This window comes from Leucopleurus acutus (genome assembly GCF_964270905.1).
Source record: "Leucopleurus acutus genome assembly, chromosome: 2".
NCBI lineage: Eukaryota > Metazoa > Chordata > Mammalia > Artiodactyla > Delphinidae > Leucopleurus > Leucopleurus acutus.
In genome coordinates, this window is record NC_139143.1 from 86,437,938 (window position 1) to 86,460,351 (window position 22,414).

Here is a 22,414-nt window from a genome sequence, read left to right on the forward strand (position 1 = left end):
TGTGCTGACACGAGGGTAAAATACTCACATAGTCGGATGTTGCTCACAATAAAATAGCCAATGTAAAAAGGCACCATGAAAACCAGGATCAACAGAATTACACACAGGTTCATTTTCCAGTGAAAATAACGGGAGCTGAAACAAATGTCAAAGAATATCACTAGGAGGGAAAGAGGGCAGCTACTTTCACTCTCTTTAGTCTTCCAAAGGATCTCTTGCTCTTTGAACTCAATACTGAATATATCCCATCTAATTAGTCAACTAGGTTGTTACTATCTGCTTATTTATAGAGATTAAAAAATACAAAGTTCTGAAAGGTATATATGGCCATCTTAACCTCCTAAGAATTTTACTTATTGAGACTGTTAATGCTCTAGTCATATTCATAGACAATGTATAATAACATTTATCAATATATATTATTGGTAGAATGACTTGTTTCACTTACCACTGGGAGTCCTATTTCAATATGAGTTAAAAGAAAATAAATGTTAATATGTGTTATAAAGACACATAAATACTTCTTCTGTACTCAGTATAAACATCTGATTTGCATGACCACTTTTACTACTGCTTATAAAATATATTTTACTTATTGATTAAAATATTTTAGTGCTTCTTTTTATAACAATTTATTGAGACATAATTCACATGTTTAAAGTGTACAATATAATGGTTTTTAGTATAGTCACATCATTGTGCAACCATCACTACAATCAATTTTAGAACATTTTTCTCACTCCATGATGAAACCCAGTACCCATTAGCAATCACTCCCCTTTCCTTTCAACCTCCCCAGCCCTAGGAAACCACCAATATACTCTCTGTCTCTATGGACTTACATATTCTGGACATCTCATGTATGTGGAATCATGTAATATGTGATCTTTTGTGACTGACTTCTTTAACTTAGCATAATGTTTTCAAGGTTCAACAATGTGTAGCATCTATCGATACTTCATTCCTTTTTATGGCTGAATAATATTCATACTGTTATATGAATATACCATATCTTGTTTATCCATTCATTAGTTGGTGAACATTTGGGTTGTTCTACTTTTTAGCTATTATAAATAGCAATGCTATAAATATTCATATAGGAGTTTTTTGTGTAGACATGTTTTAATTTCTCTTTAGGTATCTACCAGGGAGTGGAATTGCTGGGTCATATAATAACTATATTTAATTTTTTGAAGACTGCCATTATTTTGCAAAGTGGCTGTATCATTTACCTTTTACCCATAGCAAATGAGGGTTCCAATTTCTCCACAGCCTTGTCAACACTTGTTATTGTCTTTTTGGTTATAGCCATCCTAGCGGGTGTCAAGTGGTATTACATTGTGGTTTTGATTTGCATTTCCCTGATGGCTAAAGATGTTGAGCATCTTTTCAGGTGTTTATTGTCCATTTGCATAGCTTATTTGGAGATATGCCTATTCAGATCCTTTGTCCATTTTTTAATTGTGATATTTGTCTTTTTATTATTGAGTTCTAAGAGTTCTTTATATATTCTAGATTGAAGTCCCATAGCAGATTCATGATTTACAAAAATTCTCTCCAATTTGTGGGATATCTGTTCACTTTCTCGATGGTGTCAAGTTTATTGATTTTAAACTTACTTAAAACTAGGCCTTGTTTCAAAAAAGGTTAAGTGGTTAAGTGGTTTATGAGTACATATAAAATACAGTATGATGAAATAAACTATAAGGAAATAAGAAAGGAAGGAAAAACAGTGGCAAAATATAGGTAGAATATCAGGGCAGGCCTGATGGTTATTATGAAAATGCTCACCATAAAGTTCTAGAAAATTGCTACAGGTGGGTCATAAATTTAGCTTTACGTTTTCTAATAGTCAATGTAAAATAGAAAAATTGATCAGTTAGATAAATCATAGTGTATGTAAGAAAAACAAATTACATAAAGTAAGCATAATTACTACTGATTTATTATTACTGAATTATTACCACGATCATATTGAAATTTCTCCAAAGATTTCATAAAGAAGAAAATATGAGGGCAATTAACAATGTTCTTCACAACATCCTTTCAAGAGAAACACTGATGAGTTTCAGAGGGCTATTTCTTCTGCTTACTCGTTAGTGTAGATGGCAGGAATCATAAAATAAAGAGCTATTCAGTAAAGGCTACCCTACAGAGAGCCAATACCATTTGGTTTAGATAAACTGACAGCTTTTGCTCATCTGGATTATCCACTTTTGAGCATATGGAGAAACAAACAATATGCACATCCTCCAGGCAATCATACTTAGTATTTCAGCTAAGTTTCTGAAAGATATTGGGAGGCAGTGGGTTTGAAATGGCACGTGTAATCCATATTGCCAATTAAAAGCAAACCATATATTTTAACTGTCATTTGAGCTGAGGGTAAAATGACATTCTCTTGAGAAAATTAAGGATACCAACAAGACTACATATTTGAATAGGAGGCTATACCACTTCTGTTTAGAGAGGAGCCAAAAGAATACTCTTGGTCAGGTCCAAGATTTTCCTTTGAAAAGTATTCTGAATAGTCAATGCACAGGTAATAATATATGATCACGGTCCATAATTCTGTTACATAGTAGGGCCAAATGTTAGTATGAAAAAATAGGTATAACTGAAGACATGTCTCAGCCTACCCAATCCTCCAAAAAAGCACCTAAAGAAGAACGAGATTTTAGCAATGCTACTTCCATACTCTTTAAGATAAGCTATTTGAGGAATATAAATCCAAGTAACTGAGTGAGGTGTCTTACTATATGGGATTGTTAATTATAAATGAGTCAAAAGTTGGGGGACATCAGCTACCAAAAACAATAATTTTGGTTTTAGACTATCTGAGTCATAGTCCTTTCTACACTACTTAGATCACTACTTATGGCCAGCCAGGCACCTGTTTTTATAAATGAAGTTACTGGAACACAGTCACACCCATTTGACTACATATTGCCTATGGCTGCTTTGGCTCTACAACAGCAGGGCTGAATAGTTGCAGTAGAAACGGTGTGGCCCACAAAGCCTAAAATATTTACTATATGGCTCTTTACAGGAAAGGTTGCTGACCTCTGCTTAGATATCAGTAAAACTTCCAGGTTGTGATAATAAATTTTATTTTCTAGTTTAATTGAGAAATAACTAACAGAGACCACTGTATAAGCTTAAGGTGTCTAGAATGATGGTTTGACTTACACATGCTGCGAAATTATTACAAAAGATTTAGTTAACATCATTCTCTCGTATAGATACAAAACAAAAAATCTCCTTGTGTTGAGAACTCTTAGGATTTACTCTCTTAAATTTCCTATATATCACACAGCAGTGTTCTAGAACTTACCTTATAACTGGAAATTTGTACCTTTTGACCACCTTCCTCCAATTCCCCCTCCTCAAACACCCCGCCTCTCGCAACTACCAATCTGATCTCTTTTTCTATGAGTTTGGTGTTCTTAGTTTTTAGGTTCCACATATAAGTGAAATCATACAGTATTTGTCTTTCTCTGTCTGACTTATTTCACTTAGCATAATGCCTTCAAGGTCCATCCGTGTTATCACAAATGGTAGGATTTCTTCATTTTTTGTGATTGAATAATATTCCATTGTATATACATTCCACACTTTATCCATTCATCCTTTGATGGACACTTAGGTTTTTTCCATATCTTCGCTATTGTAAATAATGTTGTTATGAACATGGGGTGCAGATACTCTTTCGAGTCAGTGTTTTAATTTCCTTTGGATATATTTCCAGAAGTGGAATTGCTGGATCATATGGTAGTTCTATTTTCAGTTTTTTGAGGAGCCTCCACACTGTTTTCCATGGTGGCTATATCAATTTACAATCCCATCAGCAGTGCACAAGGGTTCCCTTTTCTCCACATCCACACCACTATTTGTTATCTTTTGTCTTTTTTTAATTTTTTGAAAAATTTATTTATTTATTTATTTTGGCTGTGTTGGGTCTTTGCTGCTGCGTGTGGGCTTTCTCTAGTTGTGGTGAGAGGGGGCTACTCTTCATTGCAGTGCTTGGACTTCTCATTGCAGTGGCTTCTCTTGTTGCGGAGCATGGGCTCTAGGCACACAGGCTTCAGTAGTTGTGGCGTGGAGGCTCATCAGTTGTGGCTCACAGGCTCTAGAGCGCAGGCTCAGTAGTTGTGGCGCACTGGCTTAGTTGCTCCATGGCATGTGGGATCTTCCTAGACCAGGGCTCAAACCCGTGTCCCCTGCATTGGCAGGCGGATTCTTAACCACTGTACCACCAGGGAAGCCCTCTTTTGTCTTTTTGATGTAGCCACTCTAACGGATCTGAGGTGTGGTTTTACTGTTTTCATTGTGATTTTAATTTGCATCTCCCTAATGACTGGTAATGTTGAGCATTTTCTCATGTACCTGTTGGCCTGTAAATCTTCTTTGGAAAAATGTCTATTCAGGTCCTTTGCCCATTTTTAAATTGGATTATTTGGTTTTCTTGCTATTGAGTTATATGAGTCCTTTACATGCTTTGGATATTAACCCCATATCAGACACATTTTTTCAGGTATGGGATCCCAGTAAATCTTGCACCATAAAGAAAGTAACATAGGTCTCTTTAAGAGGATAGCTAATTAGTACTCTTACTCACCTGCTATTCAATACTCCTAAGATTTCAAAGATGATGAGCTCAAACATGGTGCAAGAAAATGCAAAAGTCACAGAGAAGATCACCTGTACCACATACTGACGCACCTGTTAAAAGTCAAATAGAGACTAAAAGTCATTTCCTTATGTGAAATATTGAGTTGATAACCTTCTGGTTACAAGTCAGAAAACTTATATTAAGGAAATTCTCAAGTTATTAGAAACAGGGCCATGACAGTAACTAGTCTGGAGCTAAAGGAATAGATGAAAGTAAGTAGTACTTCTAATTCATGGGTCACTATTATCATCCTCCTCCTGTGGATGAAAAATTTAAAGCACAAGAAGATGAAGTGACAGGGTCAGAAGTAGCATTTAGAATTCCTGATGCACACTGACAAAAAAAAAATACAGATTTATATATACAGGTTAGTGCTAAAAGGGTTACTTCAACATTCTGCAGACCTTGGACCAGTTTTAGAACCTTCCCTAGGAGGCCTTAAAGTATTGAGCAGAACAGAATCTCTGGAATTCTGGGCTATTTCAGACAATAACTCAAACTCCCTGGGGAAGTTTAATGGAGAACATACTAGAAATGACCCCAGATAGTCCATAACCATTGAGCTTATTACTAAATGAGAAAGATTAATTAGGAAATGTCCAGCGTAGGCTGTTGTGTTTCTGAATTCAAGGCTTAAGATACGAATCGAACCAACCTTAGAATTTGGTATTAACTTAGGATGTACAATTGGTAATTAACACTGAAGGCCAGATACCAAATGAATGAGCACATTTCTGAGACATTATAAGTTAAATTGTCTCCCAAAGAATAACTATCTGCTATTGGTATATATACTGATATGACTAAGGCATGATATTTCTTGATCCTTGCTCCTGGGCTATACACGACTTGCCTAAGAAAAAAAAAAATCAACTAAGCTTGATTATATTCTCCAATTTAAGAATTATATAGTGGCAAAAACTTCCCATCTTGGGAGTAAACGTGATTTTTCTTTTTTTTTCTTGAACATCACAGGTCATGGAAGTTCAAGCATAATTCATTTTGTTTTTAATTGAAGTATAGCTGATTTACAATGTTTCATGTGTACAGCTGATTCAGATATATATATATATTTATATATATATATACGTTTTCAGATTCCTTTCCATTATAGGTTATTACAAGATACTGACTACAGTTCCCTGTGCTCTACAGTAGGTCCTTGTTGTTTATCTACTTTATATATAGTAGTGTGTATATCTGTTAAAACCAAACTCCCAGTTTACCCCCCCCAACCCTCCACTTTCCCCTTTGGTAACCGTGAGTTTGTTTTCTACGTCTGTGAGTCTACTTCTGTTTTGTAAATAAGTTCACTTGTATCATTTTCTTTAGATTTCACATATAAGTGATATCATATGATATTTGTCTTTCTCGAACATGATTTTTCTTTAATGGAGGTATTTTTCTTGTCTCATTTAAAACAATCTAAATTCATATAATATTAGCATAATCAAAATGATCTCTTCTCACCTCGTAGTCCTTAAACAGTTGTCGCATGAAAAAAAGCCACCCAAATCCAAAGAAAAATATCTGGGGGAGAAAGAAGATAGAAGGTCAATATACATAATCTTTTGAGAAATGTCTTCTACAGACTATTTTACGATAAAAGGTCGCCTAACTAAATAGCTTATTTCAGAGATTAAAGACGACATCCACCCATATAAGATCTACTTATTAAAGTCCTCAACACTGGGACTAGATGTTGAAAGGCTCTTCAATTTTTGAAATTATCTTTGTTTAAGTTAGACAAAAAATTAAAGTATATATTTTTCCTGTAATCTTATGATAGTCATTTTATTAGCCAGAGAAATTAGCAAATAAAAAAGGAGTCACTGAAACTTGCTTCTTACAGATGATTCTTGCTTACAAGTATTTAGAAAAACAAAACAACTTCAAGGAAAAGGAGTTATTTTTAAGATCTTTTTTTTAAAAAAGGAAAGTAGTGGGGCTTCCCTGGTGGCACAGTGGTTGAGAGTCCGCCTGCCGATGCAGGGGACATGGGTTCGTGCCCCGGTCCGGGAAGATCCCACATGCCGCGGAGCGGCTAGGCCCGTGAGCCATGGCCGCTGAGCCTGCGCGTCCGGAGCCTGTGCTCCGCAAACAACAGTGAGAGGCCCACGTACTGCAAAAAAAAAAAGGAAAGTAGTAGACAGAGTGATATTTTCTATATGTTTTCCTTCATGGACCTTTCTCTGATTCTCCACCATCTTGCCTAATCCACTAAAGTGGTTTCCATCTCAGTATAAAGCCAAAAGATTGCAGGATCTCACATTGTCAGTTTTGGTTCAAGCTGGCATCAGAGACAGTAGCCACATGACAGCTCTGTTCAGCTTTCTAAAGCTCATTTGTTTTCCACTGGTAAATAGAACTTTCTCTACATACACACACTCTGACAAAACTCCTCTTTTCTTCTTATATTGGCTAGGAACTTTATTGAAAAATAACATTTTTTTTAAAAATTATAGTTGCTTTACAATGGTGTGTTAGTTTCTGGTGTACAGCAAAATGGTTCAGTTACACATATATATACATATTCTTTTTCATATTCTTTTCCATTATGGCTTATTACAGAATATTGAATATGGTTCCTTGTGCTATCCAGTAGGACCTTGTTGTTTATTTTATATATATAGTAGTTTGTATCTGTTAATCCCAAACTCCTAATTTATCCCTCCCCCACCCCTTTTCCCCTTTGGTAACCATAAGTTTGTTTTCTATGTCTGTGAGTCTGTTTCTGTTTCATAAAAAAGTTCATTTGCATCATATTTTAGATTCCACATATAAGTGATATCATATGGTATTTGTCTTTCTCTTTCTGACTTACTTCACTTAGTATGATAATCTCCAGGCCCATCCACTTTGCTGCAAATGGCATTATTTCAGGAAAAAAAAATCTTTTATGCCTTCCCACTGACTTTAGGAGCAAGTGTGAACTTTTGAGCATGGTTTAGCAGACTCCTCCTCCTCTTGTTGTGTCCCTCCTACCCACCAAATTCATATTTTCAGCCACATGGAACTGCTTTTGCTTCTTTAGATACAACATTCTTTCATACCAAGACCTTGGCAGATGTTATCCTCTGATGGGAACTTCTCTCCAGTCCCCTCCCTACTTATCCTACAGATCGCAACTTAATTATTACTACCTCTTGAAGGCCTTCTCTGGTCTCCCAAATACAGGTAACTTGCTCTTTTTATATAATCCTATTCTACCCTGTATTTCCCTTACAAAAGCACTCACCACACAGTTTTTTAATGTCTAATTTAAATACACGCTTTTTTTTTTTTTTTTTTTTTTTTGCAGTACGCGAGTCTCTCACTGCCGCGGCCTCTCCCGCTGCGGAGCACAGGCTCCGGACGCGCAGGCGCAGCGGCCATGGCTCATGGGCCCAGCCGCTCCGCGACATGTGGGATCCTCCTGCACCGGGGCATGAACCCGTGTCCCCTGCATCGGCAGGCGGACTCCCAACCACTGCGCCACCAGGGAAGCCCAAATACATGCTTTTTAAAAAGGCATTAGACTGTAAGTTCTGTGAAGATAAGGATCATGTTTGTCTTGTTAATCTTTGTATCTTCAGCACCCAGCACAATGCCTGGCACATAGCAGGCTCTCCATAAATGTTTGCTGAATGGATAAACGGTCCACAGTGAAAGAGGTTTTGTTCTTCAGGAACATTCAATCTCAATTTTTTGGTAATAACTTCTATGTGCTGTGCTAGGTGCTGGGGACAAAAAGATGAATAAGATAGTTACTACCTCAAGGAGGTATAGTATAGTGGCAAAGACACTAAATAATCATAATGTGAGACATGCACATGATATTGTAAAAGAATATGAAAGAGGGAAACTAAACCAATCTGGCAGGGGGTTAGGACACATTTTTCTGGGGATGATAATACCTTAGATGAAGGAGGATTTAATTTAGGGTTAAAACCTGATATCATGTGCAAATTTGGGGGTTATATGCATTTCTCTAGAGAGAGGTTCCAAGGTATTCACCACACACTCAAAGGTTTCCACCATCCCTAAAATATTAAACAAACAAACACTCTTAAAAGATGAAAAAGAATTAGGCAGGTAAAAGACAGGTAGTGGGGGTAGAAGGACAGGGCTTTCTTTTCAGACAGCAAAGAGCATGAGTAAAGGCACAAAGGTAAGAAATATTGGGTTGGCCCAGAAGTTCGTGCGGGTTTTTCCATAAGATGTTATGTTACGGAAAGACCTGAACGAACTTTTGGGCCAACCCGATAGTATGGTATATACTGGTAACTACACACGGTTTGGTGCTGCTGGAAGATAAAATTCAAAGAAAGAAGTGGTTAAAAATAAGGCTAAGAGAGGAGGAACAGAGAACTAATGACTGAAAGCCCTGGAGGCCACTGTAAAGAGCTTGGATCATAGTCTGTAGGTGATGAGGAGTTATTTAAATACAGAAAAGACATGGCTGGGTTTATTTTGTATAGAGCATTATGGTAGCTATTTGAGGGAAACAACACTGTAGAAAAAGAAACATGATAGGAGGTTGTTGCAGCAGTCCCAATGAAAGATGATAAAGGCCTGAATTAAGACATCGGTGGTTAGAGAGGAGGCAACAGGTCTGAGTACTTAGAAGGTAAAATCAGCAGGGAGGAATCAAAGGTGACTAGTTTGTGATACAGGATGAAGAGTGAGGCCACCCACTTTACACAAAGACTACTGCAAGAAAACAAAGGTTTGGGAATGAGGGTGGGAGATAGGACTATGATGGATTCACTTTTAGATGTGCTAAGTGCTTGAGGACAATCCAAATTGACATAAAAGACAGATTAGGAAGGTAGGGCTGAGATGCGCCTAAGAGCTGAAACCACCAAAGAATATGAGATCACCCAGGAATAGTATGTAGAGTGAAGAAGGCAATATGCCAGGAAGAAAACAGTAGAGGGAAGGAATGGGAAGAAGAGATCAGGAAGGAGACAGAGGAGGAATGGTCAGAGAAATAATAGGCACCAGGACACCGTGGTATCCTGAAACCAAGGAAATAGAGTTTAAAGGAGTGTTAAATGAAGCAGAGACGGGCAATAGAACCAGGACTGAAAATGCTCAAAGGACTTGGTAACTTGTAGGTCAACGCTGACCTTTGGAAAACAGTTTGAGTAGTGAGGTGGAGGCAGCAACCAGACTCTAGTGGGCTGGGGATGCCCGCGGGGGGGAGGGGGGCGGGTAAGGCAGTAGAGACAATAAGCACAAATCACCCAAGGGACAGCGAAGAATGAGACAAAAGAAAACATTAGAGAGCAGCCCAAGGAAGCATGTGGGGTAAAGAGAAACATTTACAGGGCAAGGGGAAGAAAGCAGTAAAGAGATAAACAAATATGAGAAGGAACTGATAGAACACTGGAGGTGAGTTGATGATGTTATTAATTTATTATTATTAGCAACAGCTACCTTTTACTGACCATGTGGTGTATTCCAGGAACTCTAAGTGCTTAGCCTTGCAATCTCATTAATCATGAAAACCAGATAAGGTAGGTTTGATTGTCTTCATTACAGAGAAGGCTGAGGCTTAACAGAAGTTAACCCATTTATAGTAAGTTTCGGAATCAGGATTCAAGCTGAAGTCTGGGTGGCTGACTCCAAAGCTTGTGCTTTTAACCACTTCCCAATAAGCTGCTCCATGATCAAAGGCACAGGTGGAAAACATTGCCTTAAACAGGAGTAAGGGGCACCTTATTTTCTCACATGGGAGGAAAGGAATTGGGAATGGTTGCGGATATAAATAACTGCTTAGATTAAGCTATAGGAAATAGAAGGAGCTCATACCTCTTGGCCTCAGTTTTGTTGATAAAGTAGGAGGCAAGGTGGTCTGCTAAGAGTAGGAGAGGTGAAAATGGAAAAGGGAGCTTTGAAAAGAGTGATAAAGACTCAGAGAAATTATGAGGGGAAGGGAACAAGCAGCTGATTAAAGTCAAGAAAAAAAATGATTCAGTGAGCTAAGGGTGTCCATAAACTTATGGCATTGGCAATCTGCACAGTTGTATGATTTTCTACAGAAGGCTTTAGGCCCGAGTTAGTAGTAGACAAACTATAGCAGTGATCCGAGCGTGGACTTTTATGTGTAGGTAAAGAAACAAGAGGGTATGAGAAAGTAGCTTGGATCCATGAATCCAGACCGAGTAGAAAAGGAAGAGGGTGAATAGATTAGGAGAAAATACTCCTAGACTACCTGGGAGATCCTTTGGCTATTATAAATCATTACCAGGGGCTTCCCTGGTGGCGCAGTGGTTGAGAATCTGCCTGCTAATGCAGGGGACACGGATTCGAGCCCTAGGTCTGGGAGGATCTCACATGCCGCGGAGCAACTAGGCCCGTGAGCCACAACTACTGAGCCTGCGCATCTGGAGCCTGTGCTCCGCAACAAGAGAGGCCGCGATAGTGAGAGGCCCGCGCACCGCGATGAAGAGTAGCCCCCGCTTGCCACAACTAGAGAAAGCCCTCGCACAGAAACGAAGACCCAACACAGCAAAAATAAATAAATTTAATAAACTCCTACCCCCAACATCTTAAAAAAAGAAAAACATTACCAGTGGAGACATTTAAATTTATAGTTTAGAGGCCATATTTAAATGACTTCTGAAGTCATGACTGCAGATGGAGAAGTTAGAAATTTAGGGAGTAGTGTATATGGTGGAGATGGATGAAAAAAGAATAAAATATTTCACTAAGAGCACTCTGAAATGGGATTTAGACAAGGAAAACAAAACAAGTGAAACTGATAAGTCTATATGAGGGGGTGGGAAACGGAAGAAAAAGAGAAAGAGATACATACCTTTATATTTCATTGTGGGCTCCTTTCACATTGAAGAAACACTTAAAAAGAGTTTTACACAACTAATATAAGAAAAATACCAGGAGAATTCAAGAAGTCCAAGATTAATATGAATTCTGGCAAGATTACAGAGGATCTAAAAAGCATGCAAAAGGTAAAAGCGATTTCAAACATTTTTGCAAATAAAATAGAAAGTGCACAGCTCTTATTCAAAAAGATTTTTGAAATTGTGCAGAGTCTTGACCTTGGGACTTAAGAGTGTACTTTGGAACTGATAAGTCTTACGACTGTAGAGAAGGCTGAAGACAGAGGTTAGATAACAGTTGCTTTTACAAAAAGTAACTCTTACATTGAAAATTAGCTACAGATTTGAAAAAATAGATGGCCATTGGCAGGACAGTTATTAAAGAACTGACAATAAAAGATCCCTTCCTTGGATCATTTATTTACACTTTTATTTATTTAACAAATATTTATTAGTGTCTAATACGTGCCAGGCCCTAGGGGTAGAATGGCAAACAAGAGAGCATGGGCACTGCCTTAAGGAATTTATAATCTACGGAGGAGATAGACAAGTAATTATGAAACAATGTGATAGTGCTGTTATAAGTGAAGCGGGCAAAGGGTACTAGGAAAACATGTATAGGGACATCTAGTCCAGTCTGGAAGAGGTTTTTTGGATATCCATGTTGAGATCTGAAGGCTGAATAGGAGTTCGCCAGGAGAAAGAAGTGGAGGGATATGGGGAAAAGGTCCAGAAAGAGAAGAGACTGGTGGAAACCTGAAGGCATGGTAGCATGGCCAGGTTAAGGAATGAAAAGAAGTTTAGTAAGGCTAGTGTGTTATAAATTGAAGTGAGAAATGGTGAGGGCCAAGGCTGAAGTGAAGAGGTAAGAGCTGGGTCTCATCATAAGAGACCCCATAAGCCACATTAAGGATGTGAACTTTATCCTGTGACAATCTCTACACCAGGATGTTGCCTGAGGCAGACCAGCTTCAATATGTGACCTCTGATTTCAGATTTCGTTTCAAATAAATCTTTCAGTTCATACAAAACAGGAAAAATGAGGGGAAGGTGTTTCTAAGGTACTCACACCTCTCCAGAAAGGTGCTTTTTATTAAATATTTACTAGGACTACTATGTGCCAGAAACTGATCTGGATGCTGGGGAATACAGCAGAAACAAGACAGAGAGTATCCTGGACCTCATGGAGTTTACATCTAACGAACACAAACAAACAAGTGATAGATATGAAGAAGAAACTAAAACTGGGACATGAGACAGAAGGTGGCTGGAATGGAGGCTACCTTGACTGGGGGTAGGGCGTCAGGTAAAGCCTCCCCGAAGTGACATTTTTACTGATACCTAAATGATGATGAAGTAGCCACATAAATATATGGACAGAGAACAATTCCACACAAAGGATTCTTCGGGTCTTAGTTCCTCACTTGTAAAGAGTAGGCTTGAGAATTAAATTTAATATTGCATGTGAATGCATGTGTGAAAGTTAAAGTATTATATGGCATACAAGATCAGAAAGCCACTTTCTTGGTTCAACTTGTCAATCAATTACATCCATGTTAAAAATGTTTATAACCAAAAAAAAATGTTTATAACCATCTTAGTGTTATAATGTAATGCCAATTTCCTCACTGACATTCTTATTTTTATTCTGAGTGAAAAAAATGCTACTTAAATATTGTCATTTTTCTTGAGTTGGTACTAGGGCTAAAAATAACCCTGAGTTGTCATAAAGGGCAACAGGAAGCCTTGGAAAAGTTAGAAAAGCAAGAGAATTACATGTCCAGGTTTTTGTACATTGATGCATCTGAATATTATGCAGCCAATAAAACTATAGTTATGAAAACTTATAAGGAATGGTAATTTTAAAAACAAAAAATTTATCGTATCAGGATGTTCCTTGTTTCATGCATTTATTAATTTAATAAATGTTTCAAACATTTATTAAAAATGTTTTAATAAAAGGATTTCAAGAAACAAGGACAATGCTCCACTCCGAAGACAGAAGCATTAGGATAAAGCAATACAAAAACAGAAAAAAAAAACCCCTAAGATTTAGTTTACTTTAAATCCCCAGAAGGAACTGTTTCTGTCATGTGCCACTTGAAAAAAAGGAACAATTAAGAAAGAATACTTTAAACTACTGGAAAAATGGGGGTGGGGTGGAGGGAAGATCAGTAATTAGGTAGTCTGAGCTTCTACAAATTTTATCAGTTGGCCAACAAATATTTATTGAGTGCTTGCACTTGGAGGGAGGATAGAGCTATGAAGAATTTATCTCAAAAAATAAATTCATAAACAAATACATAAATATCAGTGCTATGATAAATGCTGTGAAGAAAATAAAACAGAGTAACTCAATGAACTGACATGGCAAAAGCAAAAGGCTCACTAGATGAAGTTTCTATAGAGCAGGGACAAGTCTGTCTTATTTTAGGTTTGTATCCTCAGAACTATATAATGCTCGATAAAAGTTTGCTGACTGTACGAATGAATGAAGGTGGCCAATCGGGAAGGAAAGAGGGTTAGAAAAAGATCCGAAAGCGTGGGCAGCAAATAGAGGATGAAGGATGGAGGTGTTACGGTACAAACGAAACCTGATACTTATTAGATCTCTGAAGTGACGGCGGCAAATTTCTCCGCATCCGGATTCAGGATTTGACAGCTAAAACAGCAAAGCCCTCACGTGTCCCCAGGAGCCAGCAGGGATTGGCGAGTCACTCCCTCCGCGCCCGCAACCGCACTCTTCCCTAATCCATGAATCAGCGGCGCAGTCCAGAGCTTCGGCGCGCTTTGGGGGCAGCTCCCTTCTCATGGCACCCGCTCTGAGAGCTAAGGCCACCTGACCTCTCCCAAAAGTGAACGGAAAACCTGGGGGTGGGGTGGGGTGAGGAGGAATGGAGGCTGGGCGGGGGGCGCGGACCGCCGCAGGACGCCTCCTGACAGCTAGGTGGCAGGGAACCGGATGCAGCAAATCCCACACCCTCCCCGAGCTCTGGGCACGGGTGAGGCAGGCACTGGCCGCGGGCGAGAAGACCGAGACTCCGGGCCAGCCCGCATCGCTGAGGCCCGGAGGAGACGACTCGGGAAAGGGAGGCTGAGGAGTCCTGGCGCGGAACGCGGTGGCTCACCTGGGAGGTAATCATGATGCTGGAGTCGATCAGGAAACTCATGGCGAAGTATAAGGAGGGCTCGTACCTCCACTTCCCACTCCCCAAGGCCACGGCACGCTCTGACCACGGGCCCCCTCACACTGGCAGCTGTCGCCCGCGGGCCACTGCCAGGACCTCCGCTCGCCAGCCCAACGCCATCAAGCTGCGCCCCAGCCAGCCAATCAGCAGCTACGTCCAGCGTTTCCCGCCTCGGGCTAGGAGTGGGCGGGTGCTGAGGAGCTGAGGGCCAGGGGAGGGGCCAGGGAGGGGCCGCTCTGGGGGCGGGCCTTAATTAGAAGTGGTCTGGCTAAAAGGGGCGGGATACAACAATGTGGTCTGAAAATTCAAAAGCAGATGTATTGCAAGGTAGCATTCCCATTTCTGAGGCTAAAGGAGGTGGGGCCTGAGCTAACATTTTAAGTGCTAATTTTATTTTATAATGGTCATAGCTAATAAGATGAAGTTAATAATAATGATTATTATTATATTGAGTTAGACCATTAAAAAAAATGAGTTAGACCATAAATCAGGCATTGTGTTCTAGATGTTACAACTTATACTTGGCTCCACAAACAACTGCATAAAGAGGGAAGAGTGGAAAGGCAGGTTTTAGCAAATATAGCTAACCCAGTAAATTTCTGATGTGATAACAATAAAAGCACACCATCTTTAACAAGGGAGTGATCCATCTCATTGTACTTGATGCCCATCAGACCACACCTGGAGTATTGCATTCTTTTACCACGGTTTTAAGAGGCAAGTAGATGTATTGGAGAATGCTCAGAGGTGAGCCACCAGATGAGGACAGATGAAAGGAATCGAAGAAAGAAGACTCAGGAACATTGACAGCTGTCTTCATTTGAAAGAATGGATAGACTTGATATGGCCCCAAGAGATATTTGTAGGGCAAAGGACTGGAAGTTAAATGAGGATAGACTTAATTCAAAACAAGGAATAATTCTTTAAGAGTCTGAAGATGAGTTATTTTAGGAAATAATCTCCCCCACCCCCTCCACCCATGTTGGAATTGCTCACATGTAGACTGAATCACTTCTTTATCCATTCAATACTCATTGTGTGAAGGCTTAATGCACTGCTGTAGGGCTTATCCTTTCCCACCAGGACTCTACCTATTCCTTGTAGTCCCTGTAGTCTTGTCCTGAAGCCGGCTCCAGCTGAGGGCAATCACCCAGTGTGGGATTCAAGGCTGCAGTCAATACTGGAAGCACAGCCTTAAGTGGACCTGCATCTTCGACCAGAGTGCTTAGATTACTGCAATCTGAGTCACTGAGACTCAGATTTATTACACACGAGGGAATGTGTCTTTCTTTCTTAGACTTGAACTCTACTCATACTAAGCAGCCCAAACTACCTATCAGATGTCCAATCCCCAATCCCGAAGGCGAGGGAGCAGTGGAGGCAGCCCTACTAAGGGAGAGTCTTCAACCAGAGAACTTTGTGTCCCTGGCTACATCTATCAGGGAAGCAGTAGCATCTGTGTAGGCATATGATGAGTTAAGACTGTCATCTATCAAGACTGTGGGATAGTGCAGAATGCTGGGTTAGCCTATCAAGGCAAACAGTTTACCTTGGTGGCTTACTGGAGTGCATGGTGGGGATCAGGGTCTCAATGAATCTGGCAGCAGAAAAACGTATGCAATCTCATTGGCCCCAGGGCTGTGTAAAACCCTGAAAGACACCATTCAGGAGTCTCCCTATTGTTAACAACTGTGTCCAGGTCAAGGACAGGCATGGGTCACCCAAAGAACCACTGCCCCCTGCTTTTGATGGAATGTCTCCAGAAAACCTTCACACTAGATTAACATCCAATTGACAGTCCTTTCAAAGCAGGTCTCTTTCCTGGTGGTGGTGGACTCCGTCACCAAGATGGTTTGTCCTCTTACCCTTACCTCAGTACTGTTCTCCCAATTCACTCTAGCTGCTGCAGTCCTGTTCAACAGTGAGATCTGCTTCTGCCTCCATGGACTGTCAAGCCACCTGGGCTCTAACTGAGCCCCCTGTTTGTATCCATTTTCCAAGGATGCTTTCCAAAATAGTTCATGTTCATAGTTGCTGGCCATTGTTTACCATTCATCTAGAGATTGACAGCCAGACAGCCACATAGATCTACTCTCAAAGAGTCTTGCTGACAACATGACCAATCTGTGTCCCTTGGACCAGTGTTTGTTCACATCAATTTTTTGCACTCTTTTTCATAGCAGCTACAGCACCTATCTTCTCACACTGTCCAGCACCATCCACATCCTGACATCTAACTATATTCCCCTCTTCCTCCAAATTCATACAAAAGACTGAGCCTAGGAGCTGACACAAACACTAGATCCTTGGGAAACATCCTAGCACCTCTTCTCCTGCCCATGCCAGTGGCTGGATGACTTCTGTTAGGAATTTTCATTTTAACCTTTTTGTTGTGATATAGTAGTAGATTCACATGCAGTTGTACTAAACGTACAAATGGATTTTTGAGATATATGACATCACCAATTCCATGGCATCCTACTCCAGTTGTCTCCCTCCATGTATAGCCATCCTACCATGTAGCTTTCCTTGCTATGTCAGGTTCACTGAGACCTTGAACCCCACTCTATACCTCAGTAATCCACCAAGGTAGGCTGGCCAGGAAACCCCAAATATTCAGAGAGGAGACACTTCCTTCCCAGTGGTCCCATGGACAGCATCTATACTTGGTACCTAAAAAGTGTATAGGTGCAGTTTTCTTAAAGTGTGGTGCTGTAGCTGCTTGGGAAGCTTGTTTAAAATGTAGATTCATAGGCCCTAAGGCAGACCTGTGGACTCAGGATTTCTGAGGGTGGCTCCCAGGATTCTGCATTTTTAATAGCTTCCATACACACTGACAGAACTGGGGGACTGGTTGTGAGACTCTGCTTCCCACCTCAAAGCCCTTCTTCAGTGGGGAAAGGTCAGCTCTGATTTGCCTGGAGAAAGGGGACCGAGGGCCAGAGTGTTTTTTGTGTGTGTGTGTTTTTAAATTGATTTATTTTATTTTTGGCTGTGTTGGGTCTTCTTCGCTGCACGCGGGCTTTCTCTGGTTGTGGTGAGTGGGGGCTACTCCTCGTTGCGGTTTGCGGGCTTCTCATTGCGGTGGCTTCTCTTGTTGTGGAGCATGGACTCTAGGCACGTGGATTTAGTAGTTGTGGCACACGGGCTCAGTAGTTGTGGCTCACGGGCTCAGTAGTTGTGGTTCACGGACTCTAGAGCGCAGGCTCAGTAGCTGTGGCGCACGGGCTTAGTTGCTCCGGGCATGTGGGATCTTCCCGGACCAAGGATTGAACCCGTGTCCCCTGCATTGGCAGGCAGATTCTTAACCACTGAGCCACCAGGGAAGCCCCGACTCATTATTATTATAATGAATTTACATTCACAGTTTTCCTTCATTATTACTCTGTTTAAACATATATTTAAAATTTCTGGTAACCAATTATTCCTGTTGGATTGAAAAGACTGATGATTGTATATCTGCCAAATTTGGAAAGACTCAGAGGCATTATTTAAAATATATAACATTAAATCTTTTCCCATTTATTAAAGCTAATTTGGGGATTCCTTATTAATATAATTATAATGTAGAGTTAATTTGATCCATGTAATTTGTGAATAAAAGGGAAGAATATATAGAGAGGAAATTTAAAATTGAATATATAAATTGGAATTCATGAAAAAAAGTAAAAGATGTGCATGCTTTTCCCATAAGAACTGTTGTGAACTTCTCCACACTTAAATTTGGGTTTCCTGTCCTCTGGGCCTGCACAGAGCAGAAAGCTTTCCTTATCTCCCCACCACTTCCTGCTCCAGGACTAACTTCTTCTCTGGATGACTAACATCAAGAACATTCCCTCATTTTAGAGAAGCCCCCACCTTTCTCACTAGATTGTGATTTACCATCAGGACTTTGGAAAGACAAGTACCAAGGAGCTCAATCCTGGCATATTTCCAAAGTCTGAGATATTCGGTCTTATTCTTGGTTACTCTGTTATATGCCCACACTTATGCAGGTATAATTTTTCAGTTTTCCCACAATGGATACAATGAGCATGATATTTTGTTCCACTTAGAAATATATCATGAACATATTTTCTCATGCCAAAGATTTTACATTTTTCATTGATTCAATAACGTTCCAATCATCTGATTACGCCATGATTTATTTAACCAGTATGCTTTTTTGTTTGCTTTCTGTAATAAGATAATAATGTGGTGAAGAATTTGGCCCACAAGAAACACTTACCCAAGCCCTCAAGTTTCCCTGGGCAAAGGGCAGTCACCATGTCTGTGACTCAGCAGATTTGGGGCCACACACATTAGCTCCTCTGAGATTGGCTCCTGTGGCAGCCTGAGGTGGGCCTGCAAACTTCTGAAGATTAGTAGGTGGCTAATGACTAGTAAGATGTCAGGCTTCCCTCCAAGCAGGTGTTTCCCAGAAAAAACTCAGAGGTTTTCCTTGAACGCTTATTTGGAGGGGATGGGAGGGGACACATTGCAGCTCTTTATTTTCATATGACCACTCTCTTCAAAGAATGCCTTCACAATTAAACCTTATCATTCTCTTAAATAATCTAGAGCAGATGGTGGATTAAGGGTTGCAAGACCATTTGGGGGGGGTCACCTTTTTTTTTTTTAATAGCAGTTCTGGAATGTTTTTGCTTAGTTTCACTCTTCAGAACGTATAGGCACTGAGCATTCATCGTCCTTGGTTCTGCAGCCTTGGCTGAAACTCTAAGACATAGGAAATATTCCATTTAACATTCTGTTACATATCCACTAAGTCGGACTTGTAAATTATATTCAGGTCCTCTATATTTTTGTGTTCTATTTATTTGTCAAGAACTGAAGGAGGCATGTTAAAGTCTCTAACTACTACTATTTTTCTGTCTATATCTCCTTGTATTTCTGAGGACTTCTTACAGATGCCGTATCTTACAGTGTAAAATGATCCATACTATGTCTTTGTTCCATGTTATATTTTATATCGATACAAATAAATATTTGGTTTGGTTTAATGATTCTGCCTTCTTGTTTTGTGTGTCTGTTGTTAATTTTTCTTTTTTCTGTTCTCTCTTTTTTCTGTATGGACTATGTGTTCCTTAATTTTTTCCCCTGATACTTTGGAAGGCATGCATTTTGTTTTAAAATAACACACGCAACCCTGTATTTTTCTAACTGCTAAAATAGAGAATAAAATAATATCTTTGTAAGTAAAAAATATCAGGGCACTCTACTTCCTCATATTTCTCCTTCTCCTTTACTCCTTCCACCTCACACAGTTCCCAAGTTTATGTTGGTATAAGCTGGGATTTTAAGCCTTACTGTTAAAAAATTACTATGTGTTAAGAATTATGTATGACATTTGTATTCTGTTTTGTAACTATTCTTACTACAGTTACATTTAATTTATTTTATGTTTAATGTCTTCAGTATTCATCACCAGCCTCTTTCATACTTGGCCTTCTTAAATTCTTTTTAAAAATTCTTTCTCTTTTGGCTTGAGTGAATCGTGAGATAAATTTTTCTTTAAAGAAGGGTTTGCAGGAATTTTGAGTTTTGGCATAATTGAGAATGCCTTTCAATTGCCTTTACTCATGAATGCCATTTGGCTTGTTGTGGGGTTCCTGGCTTAAACTTTTCATCCTCAATATTTTACAGATGTTCTTTTCTGAAATTTAATATGTTATGGAGAAGAATGAAGCCAGCCTGATAGTTTCTTCCTTTTTAGCTAACTTAATAAATATCCTGTTAATCAAAGTTGGCTCCGGAGGGACTAACTCCACATTGGGAGGGATGAGATGGCTACAGTTGAGAGCCAAGAGTTTTGCTTTCTTGTCCTCACCCTAGCTTCCCTTTTCCTTTAGAGCTATCACTGATCCCCATGGCCAACAGTGGTCTCTGAGAGAGAGGGGAGATTTCTCCTTCTTATCCCTCTAGACCAAGTGCACAAACCCTTCTCTTAAATCTCTGTATCCCAGTTGAGTCTAAGGTGTATCATTTAATAATAACACTATACTAAATGACAGTAATTAATCACATAGAAATAATATTTATGATAATGATAATAGCTAATACTTAGCAAGTGCTTACTATGAGCCAGGTAATGTTCTATGATCTTGATGTACTAAATCACTAACTCCCTAATTTAGTCCCTGACTTGCTTCTATATGGCACACGCCATTGTCCCTTTATCTGTTGGAAGTATATTGAGCACGTTGGAACTCTTTGGATTCCAGGCTTAAGAGAATGAGGGTCAGGCAGAGAAAGGAATTCCCTCTTCTTCCTATTTAAGGCTCACCTTCCAAGTCCTCTTTTCTCAACCAAGATCTTTCCCTTTCCAGGATTATACATTGAAATATATATTTTCTTCACAGGAAGCCTCAGCTCCTATTGACAAGTTGTGATCCTACTCTATGTTCACAACTGGGCAAGAATGTGAAAACTTAACTGTTCGTTAGCAGTACACAAACCACAGCAGAAGTTGTTTCTTATATTTCTAAAATTGTAGAATTATCTCTTTATACTTTCAGATCACAATTTATCTAGTTTTTTTTTCTGGGTACATGGTGAATTCCTTCCAATTTGTGGTTTCAGGTCTTTTATCAGCTCAAGGAAGTTTCCTTCCATTATGTCTTTGATGATTGTGGTTCTCTTGTCCTGACTCTCCTTCAGGAGAACCAGTATCTATGTATTGGATTTCTATTGCCTTCTCTCCATATCGTTTATCTCCTCTCCAATCACTTTCATCTCTTTGTTCTTCCCCTTGGCATTATGGGAGAATTTCTGATGTTGACACTTTACAAAACTGATTTGGCTTTATGTGCTGTTAATTCTGCTCTTTATTCTTCTTAAATTCTGCCATGACATTGTTTGCTAACTCTGCCAGCTCCTTTTCCAATCAGTTTGTTATCTTATTATCTTGCGTTTCATCTCTTGTTTTATGGAGCCCAGGTTTTCTTTACATCTTTTTGAGAGCATATAATAGATTTCAAGATTATTTTTGTTTTCTTAAGTAAATATCTTTTGAAATTACTATATTCTTTTATTCTTGGTGACCGCTGTTTTCTTCTCATGTCTCCTATAGCTTTCATAGATTCTAGGCTGTTAGCTGTCTCTTTGTTGTTGTTTTCTTTGTCTGTTACTCATCTGTAAAGATGAGAGTCTCATCTGTCCCGGTCTATGTATAGGACCTAACTAGACACAGTAATTAGGTCAACAGGATTTTTTACAAGTCAAGAAGGGTCTTTGACTACTGGATAAGTGTATAAAAAATATTTAAAGGGAGGACAAATAGTCTGTAATTCATGAAAGATAGAGTTGTCCTGGAAATTATTGCTTCATTCTGATACAGTCATGAAAAAAGAAATTGGAGAAAGTTGAGGTTCTGGTCTGAGAGACATTAGAGATGTCCCTATTTGTTGTAATGTCATAAGAATGTCCCTTGTCATAACGTCTGCCTTAAAAATGTAATTGGGGGCTTTGTTGTTGTTGTTGTTACATTATATTCTGCTGGTTTAGCTCACGTGTGTTTATTTGATCTCATCCATTTTCTGCTGGTTTTATTAGCCTAACTCAATTCCGGAGGTGCCTTGTTCTTTCTTCCATCTACAGATCTAGCCAGTGAGGAGATGACAACTGTAGCAAGTGAGAAAGATAGAAAAATGCATTTGGAAAACTTAGATGAATTAGAAAAGCTGAACAGTTTTCAGGAAAGCTGAACGTTAGAGAAGAACAGAAGCTGG

At 39.4% G+C, this 22,414-nt stretch overlaps 1 protein-coding gene across 1 annotated transcript in view; it reads right to left on the reverse strand.

Annotated features, from left to right (window-relative positions):
• The window catches only part of GPR89A (G protein-coupled receptor 89A), a 40,447-nt gene extending 25,728 nt beyond the window's left edge, over positions 1 to 14,719 (reverse strand). The window contains exons 1-4 of the mRNA XM_082833835.1: positions 14,628 to 14,719; positions 6,143 to 6,202; positions 4,619 to 4,722; positions 29 to 135 (exon numbers count right to left, since the gene is read on the reverse strand). Coding sequence (XP_082689961.1) covers positions 29 to 135; positions 4,619 to 4,722; positions 6,143 to 6,202; positions 14,628 to 14,669 — 313 coding nt within the window. The 5' untranslated portion in view covers positions 14,670 to 14,719. The remainder of the gene's footprint in view (positions 1 to 28; positions 136 to 4,618; positions 4,723 to 6,142; positions 6,203 to 14,627) is intronic.
• Positions 14,720 to 22,414: the final 7,695 nt, after the last annotated feature.